The 18,956-nt window shown below is 42.4% G+C and overlaps 2 protein-coding genes and 1 long non-coding RNA gene across 4 annotated transcripts; 2 read left to right on the top strand and 1 right to left on the bottom strand.

Moving 5' to 3' along the window:
• The first annotated feature begins 6 nt into the window (after positions 1-6).
• LOC119292153 (fatty acyl-CoA reductase 1-like) lies at positions 7-2,746 on the top strand. Its single transcript, XM_037570986.1, has 8 exons — positions 7-132; positions 281-384; positions 500-705; positions 828-928; positions 1,076-1,433; positions 1,534-1,615; positions 1,792-2,171; positions 2,260-2,746. The coding sequence occupies exons 1-8, from the start codon at positions 42-44 to the stop codon at positions 2,459-2,461; spliced, it is 1,524 nt and encodes a 507-aa protein (XP_037426883.1). The 5' UTR covers positions 7-41; the 3' UTR covers positions 2,462-2,746.
• Positions 2,747-3,215: 469 nt separating this feature from the next.
• LOC119292152 (branched-chain amino acid aminotransferase 2, chloroplastic-like) lies at positions 3,216-7,554 on the bottom strand. 2 transcript variants are annotated; one of them, XM_037570985.1, is made up of 10 exons: positions 7,536-7,554; positions 6,223-6,311; positions 5,776-5,950; positions 5,448-5,624; positions 5,231-5,362; positions 4,924-5,022; positions 4,368-4,484; positions 3,994-4,089; positions 3,785-3,897; positions 3,216-3,658 (listed from the first exon to the last, which is right to left on the bottom strand). In XM_037570985.1, the coding sequence occupies exons 2-10, from the start codon at positions 6,288-6,290 to the stop codon at positions 3,538-3,540; spliced, it is 1,098 nt and encodes a 365-aa protein (XP_037426882.1). In that variant the 5' UTR covers positions 6,291-6,311; positions 7,536-7,554; the 3' UTR covers positions 3,216-3,537. The 2 variants fall into 2 exon arrangements, with proteins under 2 accessions (XP_037426882.1, XP_037426881.1); XM_037570984.1 differs by lacking the exon at positions 7,536-7,554 and adding an exon at positions 6,744-6,997.
• A 7,883-nt stretch (positions 7,555-15,437) lies between these two features.
• On the top strand, positions 15,438-16,069 carry LOC119294250. Its single transcript, XR_005143390.1, has 3 exons — positions 15,438-15,527; positions 15,623-15,932; positions 16,014-16,069. It is a non-coding gene; the product is annotated as an uncharacterized LOC119294250 (long non-coding RNA).
• The last annotated feature ends 2,887 nt before the right edge of the window (positions 16,070-18,956 follow it).

Below are 18,956 nucleotides of genomic sequence, written 5' to 3'. Positions count from 1 at the left end.
TCTCTCTCTCTCTCTCGCACGCACACAAGAAAAGAATCAAGATGGTTGACACACTGAGTGAAGAGAACATCATTGGATACTTCAAGAACAAGAGCATCCTCATCACTGGATCAACAGGCTTTCTTGGAAAGAGTATGCACGCATGCACGCATAATGTTTATACACACATATTACGCATGCATATACTATTTGTTGCAAATTCGAGAAGTTTTTTGCGTCAAGTTCATATCTGCTGTGCTCATCTCTTAATGAGTTCTACTGTTGGTGTGCGTATATGCAGTACTGGTGGAGAAGATACTGAGAGTTCAACCTGATGTGAAGAAGATCTACCTCCCGGTGCGAGCGGTGGATGCCGCGGCGGCAAAGCATCGGGTGGAGACTGAGGTAGTGTTGTCCGTCATGGTTCTTCATGATCTAGACCTCTACAGCTCATCTCATGATTCTTTTGATCCCTTTGCTCGAGTGTTGGTGCTGAATAATCTCTTTTCTATGTGCCCAGGTGGTAGGGAAGGAGTTGTTCGGGCTTCTGAGGGAGAAGCACGGGGACAGGTTTCAATCTTTCATCTGGGAAAAGATCGTCCCATTGGCCGGAGACGTGATGCGCGAGGACTTCGGCGTCGACAGCGAGACCCTGAGGGAGCTCCGGGTGACCCAGGAGCTCGATGTCATCGTTAATGGCGCCGCCACCACCAACTTCTACGAAAGGTGCGTCATTGTCAACTGATTGTTTTGTCCAAGAAAGAAAAAAATATCAGCAGAGAACTTGAGAGTAGGTGCAGCAAAAGTACGCGGTGAATGGTCTATGAAAAACAGTTGTGTGCGTGCAGGTATGATGTGGCTCTAGACGTGAACGTGATGGGAGTGAAGCATATGTGCAACTTCGCCAAGAAGTGCCCCAATCTCAAGGTGCTCCTCCATGTCTCCACGGGTACGTACACCAACTCTACAAGTAACCATTGACTATGAGTATGAACTTGGATGCTTTGGCAAAAAAAAGGTTCTTGGATGTTAATTAAAGTACACCTAGATTTGATTTACAAATCAAGTTAATAAATCCATACATGAGTTGGTGCAGCTTACGTGGCGGGTGAGAAGCAAGGGCTGGTGCAAGAGAGACCATTCAAGAATGGCGAGACGCTGCTCGAGGGGACCCGCCTCGACATCGACACTGAGCTGAAACTGGCCAAGGACCTGAAAAAGCAGCTTGAGGCCGACGTTGATTCGTCGCCCAAGGCCGAAAGGAAGGCCATGAAGGATCTTGGCCTTACCAGGGCCCGGCACTTCAGGTGGCCAAACACATACGTGTTCACCAAGTCGATGGGGGAGATGGTGCTAAGCCAGTTGCAGTGTGATGTCCCCGTTGTCATCGTCCGTCCCAGCATCATCACAAGTGTCCAGAACGACCCACTGCCCGGATGGATCGAAGGCACCAGGTTCATTATAATTTAAAGTGCGGTCGTTTTAATCTATTGCAAATGCAATAAATAAAGGGATAAATGGTACTTGTTCAATGTAAAAAAATGTAAATTGCAGGACGATCGACACGATCGTGATCGGCTATGCGAAGCAGAACCTGACATACTTCTTGGCCGACCTCAACCTCACCATGGATGTGGTAAGCAATGTTGTACTATGCATGCAGTTAAGATATATTCCAGGCAATGTTTGGTCGTTAGTCTAGGAATTCCTACAGTAATAATAAGAAAAAGGGTTTCCCCACTTAAGATTATAAAGCAACATTTCAAAGTCGGTGGTGAGTGCAATCATTTGGTTGGGTATACATTGGTGCAGATGCCGGGCGACATGGTGGTGAATGCGATGATGGCGGCAATAGTGGCACACAGCTCGTCCTCATTGGAGAAGACAAAGTCACATCCCAAGCAACATGCACCGGCGGTGTACCACGTGAGCTCGTCGCTGCGTAATCCGGCACCATACAATGTGCTTCATGAGGCTGGGTTTCGGTACTTCACGGAGCACCCTCGCGTGGGCCCTGACGGTCGCACCGTGCGTACCCATAAGATGACATTCCTCAGCAGCATGGCTTCCTTCCACCTATTTATGATGCTCAGGTACCGCCTCCTCCTCGAGCTCCTCCACCTGCTCTCCATCCTCTGTTGCGGCCTCTTCGGCCTCGACACCCTCTACCACGACCAAGCACGCAAGTACAGGTTAGTTGGTTGAAATCTTTTGTGGTTTGTATCTTCTTGATGGCGCGGCACATAAGATGACACGGACTTTATTGTTATATTGTTATAGGTTCGTGATGCACCTGGTGGATCTGTACGGGCCCTTTGCGCTGTTCAAGGGGTGCTTCGATGACGTCAACCTAAACAAGCTCAGGCTCGCCATGACCAGCAACCATGGTAGCCTCTTCAATTTCGACCCAAAGACCATTGATTGGGACGAGTACTTCTACAGGGTCCACATCCCCGGGGTCATAAAGTACATGCTCAAGTGAAATATCCGTGCACCGAAATTCAGGCGTTGCCTTAATAATTAAATAATCGTAAGATTGTAAGAAATGTCCTCCCAAATTGGGTTCTAACCGTTAAATAATCTATATGAAAGAGGAAAATGTGTCTGTCGCTTGATAGAGCAGGCATCAACGTTGCATAAGTTTCTTGAAGACAAGGAATGCTACATTATGTAGTCCCATTCTGGTTCATGTATTGTATTGCTAATTATGACTAGTATTGATTGTTGTTAACAATTTCTTGTTCAGTCACATATGGTACCTTGACTAGCATTGATTGTTAATAATTTCTTCTCAAGAGAAATAAATATAGTGCTCCAAGATTTGTGAATTATGCATAATCTCTTCAAGCGCTTCTCAGTGCAAAATGAATAAGCCAATCGATTAATAGTTGTGTATAGACTTTGTTTAAATTGACGCATCTCCAGAATTAAAATCAAGATCGACCGCATCCATGAACCAGGTCACTATGCATACACATCTCACCAAAACATGCATACTAGTATCAATACAGTTATTCTAATACTTGGTAAATACAGTATAAAATAATAATACACTTTTGTTTCAGTAAATATCAATCTGTTCCAGTAAAAGTGTACTAATCAAAGTTGACACGAATTTTAATTTGACTAGACAATTTCACGTCAAGAAATCACAATAAATTGGTCCGGTAACCCAGCGGTCAGGGCCGCACACTCAAGCTGTACTCAGCATACAAGATAGGAAAAGAACATTGTCATCAGCATCATCAACAGAAAACAGATTGGCAACAGCTACATTTTTTTTTAAAGAGAAATTTCTCTGTTTTACATCACTTGATACATTTGGAGCAACGTTTATTATTCTGAAAAAAAAATGAGATGATAAACACATATTCGTGTGCCATGTTCAGGAACTCTTTCTAGCTGCTCAGCCCAATTGACCATTTTTCCCAAGATCCTATTCGATGGTAAACAAGAGAATTGCACATTAGCTTCCCCTAGGTCCCAGTTGAAGAGTTTAATTCATCTGCCATAGCAGTGTTCTGGAAATCTGTCGAGCCAAGATCGGTGACATGATACTTAATTCAGTTGAACGGTCCAGCCCATCCGATCCTCTGTGTGGCCCATCTGGAGGCTCGTCAGCGAGGTGTAAAGCTGCTGTGACACCACGCCGACTCCTTGGTTGCCATCGTATTCTACCCTGAAAAGCAGAAGAAAATGCATGGTGGTCTGAGTTCTAGTAGTACATGGCTTATTTGTCAGTGTTTGAACAGCCAAATTAAACGAGGTAAAAATTGACAGTTCCAAGGCAGAGCAGAAGCTTCACCTTTTCCCCTTATAGGTAATGCTCCCCACGGGTGAAACCACAACAGCAGTTCCTGTGCAGAAAACTTCGTCTGCATCAAGCAGTTCGTCTACGGACACATGGCGTTCCTCCACCTTAAATGAAGCACATTGTGTTAACTAGGGCCATATAAAGCAAAGCAACATATAGTACTTCCGATCAACTGTCGATTTTTGGTGACCAACATTTACCTTGTAGCCTTTGCTCTCGGCAACTTCGATGATACTTTTCCTTGTGATACCAGGCAATATCGTTCCTTCTATTGCTGGAGTGGAAATAGCATTGCCCTGGTGCAAAAGACCATAGCAAATATAAGTAACATTTCTGCAGTCCTTAACTTGGTGAGATAATGTTCCTCAAGAAGAACTTGACAGCATACTAATAAGAATAAAACAAAGACTGATAGTAGCTTATCATCCACATTAGACTTGCTTAGTTTGTAGAGGGTGGCAAAAGTTGTACATAACTAGGATGCCCCCACAGGATTCGATCGCAAAAACTACTTTTAACTGCAGATACTGAAACAGATTTAAGAAAATAAGAACTGCCATGTGAAGAATCATACTTTCACAACGAAAATATTGCATGAAGAAACTTCTTCCAGATATTTGTTGTGAACGGCATCCAAATAGAGGACATCAGAATATCCTTTGTCCTTTGCAGTTCTCTGTGCTTTCAACACCTACATGGGGATGACAAGTTTGTCAATTAAGTGATCCTAGTTTCAGATTCAAAAGTCAAAACAATGGGGGCGTAGTTGATAACTCATCACAGAATCGACGACTTCAATTTCATTAGATTTACCAACAACATCCTTTTACAACAATGTGGGTGTAAATCTTAGTTTGCTGAGAGAATTTAGTACTGAAAAAACTTCCAGTCAACCACTAAGAGCTGCTATTATGTAATTTCCATTATTCTTTTTTTCTTTTGAAAGCTGTCTATATTATGTTATAGATGTACATTTTCATCATTTGCAGTACTACAATCATATTTCGCCCACAGAAATTTTCATCACGCAAATGCCAAAGCAAATGATGCCCCAAAAGGTTCTTTTTTCCTACAAAAGGGTGCCGACAGAGGTCGAAACAATGAAAAATAATGCCGATGTCAAAAGTTACCGAGGCATAGTTTCCAATGGTTTTCACGCCTCCAGTTCCACCAGGGGCCGCACGGTGAAAGTTATCTTCAATAATCAAGTTAATAGGAGCTAAACCTTCCTGTAAAATAAAGTTAACAGACTTAATCAACATTCAACATAAATTTGGAAAAATGAAAATTGGATAGTAGATAGATCGTGGGGGATGAGCCTGTACTTGTGCAAATATGCTTGTGGCATAATTACCATTCATCTATACTATATCATCAAGAAGATAAGAACGGTACTTGTGACCAGATGTTTGTTGAACTAAAAAACTCAGTACAAACCTTGAAATAATTTCCAACAGGGGAGACATAAATAAGGAAGGTGTACTCAGGAGCAGGTGCAAGACCAAGAATAGCCCCGCTTCCAATAAGTAGTGGCCTGATATACAAGGAACCTTTACCGGTAGGAGGCACCTAAAGTTTACAGTAGTACATTAAAGAAGAAGTTAGGGGATCATAGGCAATGAAATGAGCATGAGAAGACATAAAAATAACTTACCCATCTTTTATTTGCCAGAACAGTTTGCTTCACTGCATCCACAAATTGCTCAACACTTGGTGCAGGCATGCACATCCTATCTGAACCATTTTTCATCCTAATGGCATTCTCCTCCGGACGGAACAATAGGACAGACCCATCAGTTTTCCTATATGCTTTTAGGCCTTCAAACAGTCCCTGCATGCCACAACAAAAAATTTTAAGCACGTCTGATACCTTTAGGCCATCAAAGAGTACATAATTCAGAGATTATCATAGCTACAGACAACAGGTTACTATGCCACCGCATATATGAAATAATGTCTTCCAAGTCCTCCGGCTAACTAACCTGTCCATAATTTAAGACTCCAGCAGAGGGGCTTAGTGCTATGGGTCCAAAAGGCAGGATTTCTCCTTTGGAAAAGTTTCCATCTGGCCCGCATTTGGCCATGTACATAAAGTCGGTATCGACAAGGCCAAAGCCAAGGTTTTCCCAGTCCAGATCGACTGTATCATCTGTTTCCCTGGTAAGAATCATACCGTCAGAACAAAGCAGCCGTCAGAAAAGACAGATGAATACTCATGAATCTTGTTGAGACAAATTAGTCTAGTATATACTCCCTCCGTTCCTAAATATAAGTCTTTGTAGAGATTCTACTATGGACTACATACGGAGCAAAACGAGTGAATCTACACTCTAAATGCATCTATATACATCCGTATGTGGTTCATAGTGAAATTCCTACAAAGACTTATATTTAGGAACGGAGGGGGTATTTTATAAGTATTTGCATACATGTATTTAGTTGCTACAGAAGCCTGGCATCCTACTGTGGTATGGTCCTTGTAGTGGAGAGTAGGCATCGAGTAACCGCGAGTCTGTACCTGCAACCAGGAGCAACAAAAGGACTGTTTGTTAGATAATAACAAGGATGGTGATAACAAGTAGTAAAACCATCTGAACTGACCCCCTCTGCAGATTTATATTGGAACACAAAATCAAGCTGGGAAAACGACATTTTGAGCAAGACATCACAGCAAGTGCTGTAATAAGTCAAGCAGATGCCCAAAAAAAGTTAAGCATAAAGGTTATCCAGCAGGACCGTACAAACAAATGATATGTGTTGTTCAAGAAACTATCAGTGCTATCCTAGTGGGCTGCCTTGAACATTGGGCATGTCAAGAAAGTGGCCAGTCAAGCTCGCATTTACAGATTGGAGTTGGACTAGCTACTGCAATGCTACCTAGCGCAATCCAAAACAAGCAGCTGAGATCTAGCCCCACGCGTTACGATCTTGAGAGGGATGAAGCAGCTACCTGAAGCGAAAGGGGACGGGGCAGCGGCGGCGAGAGCGAGGACCGCGGCCGCCGCCCGGCGACGGCGAGCGAGGGGCCGGCCGGGCCGCGGGAGGAGGCGAGGCCGAGCTCCATTTCCGCGCGCGGGTACCGAGACCGAGGTGGCGAAGGCCGGCAAGATGGGTTCCGGTCGGCGGCGAGGCGAATAATGCGGCGGCGGCGGCGGCGGTCAATGGGGTGGCGGGCGGTCAAGCCGCCGCTCGGGTGGAGTAGCTAGCAGCGGGGTGGCGGGCGTACGGACACTCGGACAGGATGCCCACGCTGACTACCGGGTCCCGCGCAATACGTGTTGACGCGGGGCCCATTGGTCAGTGGCCTATGGACCCAATCGCCTGGTTCGCCACGAGTCAGCGTGCAGCGTCCCGACCAGAAAATAAAATAATCTGTTCCGCTGACATGTACGGCATCCGGTGCCTACCATGTTCGTACGCCAAGTAGTGCTACATGTACACCTGGTGAAATACTTCATCGAGAGCGTTTTTGACAGTAGCACCGCAACAAAGGTAAAAATTTCAGAGAGGCAGATCAGTATGTACCGGTCCGTCAGCGGAAAAAATTTAGTTCGCAAGATGATTGTTTTCGTGGTTTTTCTAAACTGAAACCACGACAAGAATTATGAAACAGAAAAAATATAAAACAAACATTATAGCCTCCAGCAAGTACATAAATGTCATAAGCATGCAAACAACAACAACAACAACAACAACAACAATCATTTTGTACGAGGTACACACATAATTAGCAAGTACGTACCTTGTACGAGGCAAAGCAGCCACCACCACCACGAGGCAAAGTAGTAAGCTGTGTCGAGACTATCGTGGATAGATAGCTATATGATGATTGATGAATTTTAGGTGATGGTCGATGCAAAATCGCTGGAAAGCATACGGGGCTTTATATAGAGAGAGGCAAGCATGCATGGTCGATGGATAGGATGCCCACACCAAGCAGTGTGAACAAAGGAAGCAGACCGTGCAATGCATTCGTCGTCCCCTAGGTCGCTGGCCGTCGATCAAGAGTAATTTTTTTTAAATAGTTGAGGTACTACCCCCTCCGTACGAAAATACTTGTCATCAAAATGGACAAAAAGGGATGTATCTAGAATTAAAATACGTCTAGGTACATCTCTTTGCATCCATTTTGATGACAAATATTTTCGGACGGAGGAAGTACGTCATTGTTTTAAAAGACGGTATACCACCGTATTACTTCCTTCGTTTCAAAATAGATAACCCTACTTTATACTAACTTTATATTAAACTTAATATAAAATTGAGTCATCTATTTTAGAACGAAAGGAGTATTTACGTACTATTCTGCCATTTCTTCTTTTTGAACATCGCGCAAGCATCTTTTGTGTGTGTACACGTTACTACTAATCCTAGTGATCAACATGCATGTGTTCAAGATCGATATCTGCTTAAATTAGTGTGCTCTGTATCATTATCTTTTTATTAACTAACACACACACACACACCTGTCACGCCCTTAGCGCGTAGTTTCATACGTACGTTACACGGCTTCAGTCCTTTTTCTCTTTTTCTTTTCGACCGCCGACTAGTTCACGAGTCATAGAATACAAAATCATGCATAGTACATGCTCCTCCTCTGCCTTGCTCTACACACAATCATGTAGAGTATATTATTTGGGGCCTACACATTACTATATATCCTGTTAAAAGGAAATGATAACCACGCAACGGTCGTGCCAACGCGTACACAATGAGCAATCATCATCAAGTAGTTAAGATGGGCATAAACAAATCCAATTTGTTTCTACACACACGACAGACCGGCGGGAGATTCTTTTATGGGCTCCCTTTGATTCATATTAATTGTTGCAACTTTAGTATAAAGTTGTTTTAAGGGTACGACAATAATATGGCTAGGAGGGAGTAAGGGCATCTACAGCCGGACATAGTAAATATGACTGCTTAAACGCCTGTGGACGCATGGGCGTGTCCGTTTGAGCCCCTATTTATTCTTCTGCGTAGCCACACTCGTCATTTTTTTCGCATATGTCCGGTCACTTGCACGTGATTGATGAAGATGAAGAGAGAGAAATAAAAAATTGAATAAATAAAGAGAAAAGGTGGTCGCGGGGTAGGGTCGCGTCCAACATGGCGGAATGCCCGGGCGCATCCGCAAGCCCATATATCCTCCACATATTTGAGATGAATATGAGGGTTCGCGGGCATCCCGGGCGTATAGGGATGATACGAGTGATCCGATTGGCTCACGTTTTTTCTTTTCTCATTCCTGTCCGGTCACTAACCGGCGCGTCCACGGGCGTACGAGGGATGGTTTGAGGAGTCCGGCTGTAGATGCTCTGAGTACTAATGAATGGTTGATTTTCCAATGAGTGTTGTTGTAAATATATCCTGTAGCTCGGTACCTATAGTCTGGCATCGGATTCGCTCGATCGTTGGTACCGACCGTGTACGTACCATACCTACGCTAACCGGCCGGCCGCTTGGCTTTCCCTTTGATATTATTTTATTTATATGTACTCATATGTAAAAGTCAGAATACGCGTGGTCGATCGATCAGAGTCACCAAACCCACTTTGTGCGGTGGTCTTTGCAAAAAACAATTTACATGCAGAATGACTTTGCAACTATTCTAGCTACACGAAGACCCGCCTTTTGTGCGGTGCTCTTTGCAGAAAACAATTAATATATACTTGCTCCGTTCCTAAATATTTGTCTTTTTAAAGATTTCAACAAATGACTACATACGAAGCAAAATGAGCGAATCTACACTCTAAAATATGTCTACATACATCCGTATGTGGTAGTCTATTTGAAACTCTAAAAAAATAAATATTTAGGAACGGAGGGAGTAGAATGATTTGCAACACTTCCGTAGGTATTACTATACTCGGGACAACAGAATGTGCCCTAAATAATTACTTAAGGTGTTGATTTACTTACTAGAGTTTCCTTTAACCAATTACTTAGTTACTAGAATAAGTTGTTCACCATCCTGATTTTTCGGGGTAAGTTAGATGTTCATCTCTCCTGTCGTGGCACATTACTTGGGGTTGTTTGGATTATGCCCACGGACAGCCCTACCAAAGCGAGTGCGTCAATATTTTGGCGAAGGAGTTGCCCGCCCTATTTTCTCAGCATATGGGGTGCATAATTTGTAGTAGCGAGCAAAATATCGGTGTGACTATGAAAGTTGGGCTTCAGTCCAAATGTTAGTCCATGCCATTAGTCAACTACCTACCCTCCTTTGAATTTGTAGGTCATCGATTCTTAGTAAGGCCTAGCGTCTTCACACATAACCCGACGACTCCCCGGCGTGTGAAAGTAAAAACCATTAGCTTTGACCGTTATCAGGGGTGGAGCCCACATGTCGGTCCTGCAAAAAAGCAATCAGATACCTGCAAATTTTTAGAAAACAATCGGGTCCTGTAAGTTTTTCTAAAAGCAATCAGGCCCCTCTATTTTTTTAAGAAAAAGAAGGCCCCTATAATTTTTTTTAATAAAAGCAACCGGGTCCTTGTATTTTTTAAAAACAGTCCGGTCCTTGTAAGTTTTTTCTACAAAAGCAATTAGGGCCTTGTTTTAGTGTTTTTAAAGCAACCATGTCCCTGTTAGATGGCCATGGCTGCGTGCACTACCTGCGCTAAGCTGTGGTTGCGCCGGCAGTGGCGGCGCCGACTGTGGTTGCGAGCGGCTATGTGCACCACCTGCGTCAGGCCATGGCTTTGGGGCTATGGGCGGTGGCAACACAAATGCACTGGTAGTCCATGAAGATGAGCTTGGCAGCGGCGTGCCTTTGGATGGCGGCAATGCTAGGGGCGCCTAGGTGGGTGTTGATGGCGTTGATGACCGCGGTGGCCATGGGGATGACGGTGGCGTGAGGTAGGAAGGTGACAGCGGTGTGTCCCATTTCAGTTTGTGGGCAGCGTCAGTGCTGCAATGACCGGCGAGGACGACAACGGCTGGAATGTGTCCAGCGGCGGATCCCAATGGGTTTGGGTGCGAGGGAGACTCCGAGCAGCCATGGTTGCGCTTCCTCAGAGAGAGAGAGAGAGATCAAGGGAGGAGAGGGAGAGAAGAAAGACAAGAGCTTACACCTGGGCTTCACATGTAAGTTAACAGTCAAAGAAATGGTTTGACTACCGGCTTTATATCTATTGCCACGTGGTCCTGACGAATGGGCCTAGCTGTCATAAACATAGTTAAAATTTAACCAATTTGATCACATGTGTTTTTTGAAATAGCGAACCAAAAAAATGATGAGTTTACGGAATTTTGGAAAAGTGGTATTTTTTGAAACCATAGCCCTAAATATGCTAGTTTTATGCTATTTACTCCCTTAGTAGCATACGGAGGAGGAAGATGACGTTGACTTCTCCAATGATTTGATGTAGTAGTTTATATTTCTTGTTTCCTAAAAATTAATACACCTTATATTTTAAAATGGAGAAAACACAACATAAGGAAGTTCTATTTTGACAAATTACTATGATCGACAACACCAACAACCAAAATAAGTGAAGTCCACCCTAAGCAGTTGCTGGAAAGATTAAACTTGCACGTCCAAAAACAGAGAGCCTCCCGGGAAAACGCATCTGAGGCTCCCGGGTCGCTTCGAGCTGACACCGGAGGCGCCGTCGCAGCCAGCTTCGGAGGCTCTCCCTCAGCCCGGTTCACCTTGCCGCCGCCGGAGGAAGCCGGCCACCCGATGGACGGCGGCGGTGGGGCGTCTTTGGCTGGGTCTTTTTTTCTGTTCTTCAGGCCACCATCGTCACCGTTGTGTGTCAGCGTCCATGGCTTGGTGCCTCCCGATCTGGTTGGTGTCCATGGCTAGAAGTACGATCAAGACAAGCATGTAGTGCGGGTGCATGGATGGTACATACAGACAGCCGCTTGAGATGTGCACATGCTTGCAGATGATGGCCGCTGACTAGCTGCAACCCATGGTCCTGGCTGCTTGCCTGGCTAATTGCGGTCGCCATTGAAAGATCTTTCTGTGAGTTTCATCTCAGTAGATCCGGTGGTAGACTTTGACGGCGAGATGCAACCTATGGACGAAGTCTTGATGCAGAAGGATGGTTGCGCGACGACGACGGTCACATCGCATGTAGCTGCCTGGATCGTGGAAAAGTGATGGCGACAACCATGAATAACTTCTATGGTGGTTCTACTTGAGCACCCGGTCTCGAGCTCCGGGGTGAAAGCCTCTAGGTCTAACCCGAGTTAGGTATACCTGGCAATGGCGATGCTTTACATCGTTACCTTGTGGAAGGCATTGTTCGGAATGCTCAGACTCATTCTTCAGGGCGAAAGCCTAGATTCTAGCCTTGGGTGGCTGTATCCGGTGACGGCGACACTTGAGTGTCGCTTCCTTTCTGAAGGTGTTGCTGTTGAAGAATCGTTGTCCGCGTGGTGTCATGAGATGGTCGGTGTAGATATGATCATTGTTATAGTTTGCCGATCGCGGATCTGATCACTTTGTGGCATTTTTTTCCTCGCCTACGCATAGTTTTTGTCTTATGACTTTGCTATTTGCCGGCGTGTTTTTGTGTGCGTGCGTGCGTTGGTGTCGGCTGTGTGCATCTTAGCTATGCAGAGGCCGGATGTGTTCTTAGTGTTTGTATCCTCTTGATGCTCCATTTTGAGTCAATAAAGTCTACCCTTTATCGAAAAAGCAAAACGTTGCAAGCAATTACCACGATTCAATCTAAAGGCAGGGAAGGGAGCATTCAATCTGTTCAGTTTCGTGAGTTGTCAAAACCCCGTGTTTAATTAATTATGCGGGCGTGATCGAATTAATCGGACCTATACATCGTGTTTGATTGGGGGGAGTTGGAGGTAGGGAATGGGAGTTTAAGATTGCTGAGACAAAAAATCCGTTGATTAGTTCAGGGGTTTGGGAATTAGCAAGGGAAGAAGAAGGAGAATTAGGATGGCCAACTCCCACCGCTCTCTACCCAGGGGGACCCTGGTAATTCAGTGGAGGAATGGGAAACGTCTAAACACATATCGTTACAGATTTGGTGGCCCACCTCCCGCAACAAAGGAAAAATAAAACAGGAACATCCTAGCTAAATATGTGCAGCGGGAGATTATTTCCTCCAAGCAAACCGGCCAGCGCTAACTGCTCCCTAATCTGCAGATGCAACGCCAAATAGGAGCACATCTCACGTAACCTACCCTTCCTTTTCTTTGTTCATGAAAATTATTCCCATAAATAATCTCACCCCGTACCAAACGTGGGACTGGGACTAACATGCCTCTTCCCAAGCCTAATCCCTCAGCCAACTCCCTCTCATAAATTTCCAATCCCTTTCTCTTAAACTACCAAACACGCTGATAATAACTTTCTTGCTAATGCACATGCACGCAGCTATTTACTAATCGAAAAGGTGTGATGGAACCCGGGTGCCCCGACACCCTGTTATCCTGCTCGTCCAGCGACTTCAAGATTTGTGCCAGCCACTGTCCAGCTGTAGAGACTTTGCAGTAGCAGTGTAATTAGCAGGCTTTTCTAAGCAGAGAACAGCGACAGGAGGAGAGACAGGTATGGCAGGACTAGGCCTGGCAGGAGGTCTTGTGGGCCAAGCTGGTTGGGTGATGGTTGAAGTGGCAATACACTGACCACGGTGCATGCGCCCACTCGCACCACATGAGATTCCCATCTCTCTCTTCCCTGGCACTCCAACTCTCTGAAAAGTTATATTTAAATAACGGATTTGCTATTTTATAGTCGACTGTTTCTCAATTCAACAACATTCAAATCTCTGTCTGTCCATTTTTGCATGCAGATTCGCACTTGGAGGTGTGGGTTTTGGGCTGGTTTGTTGTTTGTCGGGTGTGGTTTGTTTTTATTCCAGCCCGTTACGGCCGCCCCGGTCCGACTGGCTGTTTTTCTTTACCTTTTTGAAATTTGTCTGTGTCTTTTCCCCATTTCATTTGGCGGTATTGTTTGGATAAGGCAGAGATGAGAGAGCGAGAGAGGGGAAGAGGCGCTCGAGCGGTGAAGGAGCGGAGGCGATTCCCGTCATTCATGTCGATTCTGAGATCCCCTTCCCTTCGAGCTTGATTTCTCCTCCCTTGCTCTTCGTTCCTCGGCTGCCCCAGTTGGTTGTTCTCGTCTCTCTCTCTCTCTCTCCCCCGTGTGATCTAGGTTTCTCCTCCGTTTCTGCTAGTTTCGATTCGAGATCCATGTATGTTCTGGTGTTTGATTGATGGATTGTGTATGTTCTTGCCCATGTTTGGTGTATGTGCTCTTGGAGATTTTTCCCATGGCTCCCGATGTGTTTGTGTAAGTTCTATGAAATTGATGTGGTTCCTCTGCTTAGGTTTTTAGCTCTTTCATGTCTGAATCCCCTCGGGTGTAGGCGCTGGTATGTGTTTCGTTTCTTGTAGTCGCTGGTAGGGGTCTAGATTTAGGGTTTCCGTTGGGTTTTGTTCTGGTTGGAGTATGATTCGTGTGTAATGCTTCATGTGTTTGGGTTGGTGATTTTGCTCTAGTGGGAGTCTCTGTAATGCTTAATGTGTCTCGTCCTTGGGAGTATGATTCTTCAGTGGATGTCCCTGATTGTGCTATTCTGTAATCTCATGTGTTCTAGCCCTGCAATTGCCCCCTATGTTTTCAGTCTTAGATCCCTCCAGTATTAGAGTGTAAGGTTAGGTTCAAGTGTTATTAGTCATGTATTTGGCAGCATTTTCCATGTGCTTACCCGGTAATATTTATCTGATTTTGTGGTGTAATTCCCATGCTTAGTGCCTGTATTTTGTGGAATTACACTATATTACTTCTTTGCACTGTAATATTTATCTGATTTTGTGGTGTAATTCCCATATTTAGTGCTTGTATTTTGTAGAATTACACTGTATTACTTCTTTGCACTGTAATTCACCTGATTTGCAGTGTAATTCCCATGCTCAGTCATTATATTTTTTAGTTATATTACAGTGTATTTACCTCAGAATTCCACTGTACTTCTGATGAATTTCATGTAGGCTTCTTCATCACACTGTATTATTCCCTTGATTTACTGTGTAATTCCCATGCTTAGTAACTATTTTTTTGGATATATTAATGTGTAATATTCCCATATTTACGTTTTGTAGTTCCCTTGCTTCAAATTTGTAATTATGGTTGTACTGTAATTCCCATGCCCAGTCATTGTATTTTTTAGTTATAGTGAAGTGTAATTTTCCTCAGGTTTCTTGTGTAACTCCCATGATTTTCATGTATGCTTCTTCATCACTCTGTAATATTTCTCTGATTTACTCTGTAATTCCAATGCTTAGTCACTGTATTTTTTGGATATATTACGGTGTAATGTACCCATATTGTAATTCCAATGCCTCATTTTTGTAGTAAAGCTCATATTGTAATTCCCATGCATCGTCACTGTAATTTTCAGCTATATTACAGTGTAATATGGCCTAGTATTACAGTGTAATTTTGGGGTATTGTACTCTGTATTTGCCATGCTTCTCCTATGTAATTCCTGTACAACATTAGTGCGTCTTATTTGCAACCATATAGGTCCTGATAAGTTTTCTTATTCTTTGTTGTTAATGTAGTATTTGATTTAGGATTTATGTAGCATTGTTTAAGAGTGTTTTGGTTTTGTAGTTTGAGGAGGGTCCTGGCAACCCGTTTTTTCATGTTTAATGGGTAGGCTATGGAAAGTCTATCATTAGGGCGTTCCGTTAGCATCTTCTTTTGAGAGTGCAGATTGTTTTGCTGACGAACCATTTGCGCCTGTCAATGGTAGCTATTTCTTTCTTTTTCTCTACTTTTTTTCAATTATTATTTCTTGAAGTCTGTTTATTTATTTTGTGTCTGTTGTATTTTGCATTTTTCAGGAACTTTCAGGTGATGAAGCAGACTTTGACCAAGCTCTTTTCAAGTTTTATGTGAACCAAGCTCATTATTTCTCTTTTTTGCTTGTTGTTCTTGAGGATGCTACTGTAGCCACTAAAAATCCAACCAATTTTGAGTAGAAATTCATATATGCCTGGGCTTCTTCTTTTGTTTTGAACTACATGCCTAACTGTGGCTTAAAATTGCTGCTGGTGTTCATAAGATTGCCTTCTGATGCAGTCTCTTGTTCATTTTGCAGGAACCTCTCAATGTCTTCTTCATCGAGGTATTCATTGTCTGCGTCTTGTTCATGTGAGTCCTCTGTTTCTCCCCTTTGTCCTTCTTGATTTATCTGGTTTGTGTTTGACTTTGATTTATTTGTTGTGGAACTAGGGTCGGTATCTTCAGGGACCTGCAAAATTATTCTTTTTGTGTCCATTTTAATTTTCAAACAGGTTTGTACAAATACGTTCATATTCTATTTGTGACTTTGATTTATCTATTTATGTGGCTACCTGTTCCAAACTGATGTTGTCAAACATGTGTGCCTCCCAGGGATTAGGTTCTGTTGTGCCTTCTTCGCTTGCTATAGCTTCATGATGCATTTCCTGCAATGTCTGCAGTGTAAGTGAGATGTTACTTTCTCTCTTTTTTCTCAGTTCAGATATGAGTTATTCAGTACTAGTTTTCCTCTCCATCTTGTGTAATGTTTGCAGCACCATCTCCCGAATGTACCTGTGAGCATCATGATTTCTTTTAATTTAAAACTTCTCCTTCTCACAGATTTGTAGCTATGCAGTATTTGAATTTCCATTTTACCTTGTAGATAATGTCTGAATTGAGGAGCGCTGTGAATGAAAATGATTCCCGCAAAACATTTTTTGTTAGCATGAATGTATTGTATATAGCATTTTCCTCTATTGATTTTTGCAATCAGTTTGCTAGTATTTATACATGTCTCACATTTAGAATGAGTTCTTCTTGTGACATTGACAGTAGATCCTCTCCAGTCACTCTTCCTATCATGCTCCCCATCTGCAATATTGAAGATTAAATGTGAGAGAATTTTAATTTTGTAAGCGGCAAACTGTTATCAGTGATAGCTCTTTTCTCTGCATGTATTTCCTAAGCAGAAAACTGTCAATATTAACTTTTTAAGCTCCAAACTACAAATCATTTTTTAAGGAGCAAAGTGTGAGTTCCTGGTTTTGGACACTGTAAATCCTGGGTGGCATGAGGTGTTTTTACAGTGTAAATCGGTAGTTTGAATGGTAAATGTTGGGTGCTTACTATGTTTATACAATGTAAATTCCAAGGTCTTTGGACTGTATTTGTAATGTATTAAGAATGTAAATTCCAGTGCCATTATACTGAATTTACAGTGTAGATATATGCATTTTTACAGTGTAAATTCCAGGGTTTTAGTACTGAATTTACAGTGCTAAAACTTGGGTATTTACCGTGTAATTATAGGGCCATTATACTGAATTTACAGTGTAAATACTTGTGTATTTACAGTGTAATTACAGGGCCATTGTACTGAATTTACAGTGTAAATACTTGGGTATTTACAGTGTAGTTACAGTACAAAGGGCCTGAATACCTTGGGTATTTACACTGTAAATTCATGCATTTGTACACTGTATGTTGTAGGGTTTTGCATTATATTTACAGTGTAATTTCCAGGGCCATTGTATTGAATTTACAGTGTAGTTACAGGGTCATTGTACTGAATTTACAGTGTAAATTCTGGGTATTTACAGTGTAAATACCGGGTATTTACAGTGTAGGGTGTGTTTGGTAGCATGTATGGACCTAACTTAGTTGTTCTTATCTCATACATGCTGAGTGTAGACATGCTAAGTCCATGCAGTTGCTGTTGTTTGGCAGTGATGTATGCGCTGAGACATGCTGAGCTGAGATTTTGTTTGGCAGCCTGCATGTGTTTAGACATGCTGAACAATTTCGAATTCTGAATATTTTTTTTGAATGATGAACAAAATCGAAAAAAATGTCAACACAAATTTAAACATATTTTGATATTCTAAACTTTTTTGGAAAATTAAAATAAATTTTGAAATTCTGTTTTTTTAATTTGAGCATATTTGAAATTATGAGTTTTTTTGAAAATTTAAACAAAATTTGAATATTTTATAAAAAATTAAAATTCTATTTTTTTTCAAAATTCAAACAAATTTTGATTTACTTTTGAAATTCCGAACATTTATGATTTTTTGAGAAAAATTGAAATTTCAAATATTTATTGAAAATCCAAAGAAATTTTGAAATTATGATTTTTTTGAAAATTTAAAAAATTTGAAATTTATTTTTTTTATTTTTTCTGAAATTCTAAAGTTTTTCGAATATTTAAACAAAATTTGAAATTTTGATTCTTTTTGAAAAAATAAACATATCCGGACATGGTCTAGTCGGTGGGGACGAGTGTCAGGGCTAGCATAGCTGCCTCTATGCACCCTGTCTGGGGTGCATGAGATGAGCATGGCTGAGGGCACTTTTATGCATCAGATGAGCATAGCTCAGGTGAGCCCATGCACCCTACCAAACAAGCAAAAGTGGGTCGGATTAGGAACTTTTGCCCTCATACACCCTCCATCCACCCTACCAAACACACCCGTAAATACCGGATATTTACAGTGTAATTACAGTACAATCGCCCTGAAAAACATTGTAAATACATGCCTTTGTATAGTGTATGTTCCAGGGATTGTATTTACAGTGTAAATTCCAGGCCATTGTACTGAATTTACAGTGTAAATACTTGGGTATTTACAATGTAATTACAGTACAATGACCCTGAATACCTTGTGTATGTTCCAGGGTTTTGCATTGTAATTCCATGGGTTGGTCCCTGTTTGGTGTCAGGTTGTTTTGTGGTTATACAGGTGTTATCTGTTCATTTGTGAGGAAATTTGAATGTTGCCGGATTGAAAAACAGTCAAGTGTCAAATAGACACTCCCTTAAATAAACTCTCTAAATTGCTTTGACATGCATGCGCAGCCACATGTTGTGCCTCTCTCCTAAAAACAGTCTCACATGGTTCTCAAAAAAAAAAAAAAAAAAAAAACAGTCTCACATGCATGCACAAGTTCAGAAGTTCACGTGATCTGGACAATTCCACATTTTTTCTTGTAAAAATGCGGCAGCCAAAGCAAAGTAATAAATTGTTATTTTCTTGAGTGTCAGCAACGGAATAATAAATGAAGATGTGACGCACTTGCTTCTGTTTTTGTTTTCATGGCCAACATGTCGCATGCGACAATGGTCTGGTGGTGCTGAAGAAATCTGTTCACGGACGTCTCTACCTTTTTTTAGGT

Source organism: Triticum dicoccoides, chromosome 4B (genome assembly GCF_002162155.2).
Source record: "Triticum dicoccoides isolate Atlit2015 ecotype Zavitan chromosome 4B, WEW_v2.0, whole genome shotgun sequence".
Classification (NCBI taxonomy): domain Eukaryota; kingdom Viridiplantae; phylum Streptophyta; class Magnoliopsida; order Poales; family Poaceae; genus Triticum; species Triticum dicoccoides.
The sequence above is the reverse complement of the archived record's forward strand: the minus strand, read 5'-3'. Positions and strand labels throughout refer to the sequence as shown.

What these genes read in the sequence shown, in the direction of transcription:
- LOC119292153 (XM_037570986.1), top strand. Translation starts at nt 42, where the DNA reads ATGGTTGACACACTGAGTGAAGAGAACATCATTGGATACTTCAAGAAC. An exon ending in AACAGGCTTTCTTGGAAAGA is followed by an intron (nt 133 to 280) that starts GTATGCACGCAT and finishes GCGTATATGCAG; the next exon opens with TACTGGTGGAGAAGATACTG. An exon ending in GGATGGATCGAAGGCACCAG is followed by an intron (nt 1,434 to 1,533) that starts GTTCATTATAAT and finishes TGTAAATTGCAG; the next exon opens with GACGATCGACACGATCGTGA.
- LOC119292152 (XM_037570984.1), bottom strand. Translation starts at nt 6,857, where the DNA reads ATGGAGCTCGGCCTCGCCTCCTCCCGCGGCCCGGCCGGCCCCTCGCTC. An exon ending in GCAATATTTTCGTTGTGAAA is followed by an intron (nt 4,090 to 4,367) that starts GTATGATTCTTC and finishes CTTTTGCACCAG; the next exon opens with GGCAATGCTATTTCCACTCC. An exon ending in CCGAGAGCAAAGGCTACAAG is followed by an intron (nt 3,898 to 3,993) that starts GTAAATGTTGGT and finishes GCTTCATTTAAG; the next exon opens with GTGGAGGAACGCCATGTGTC.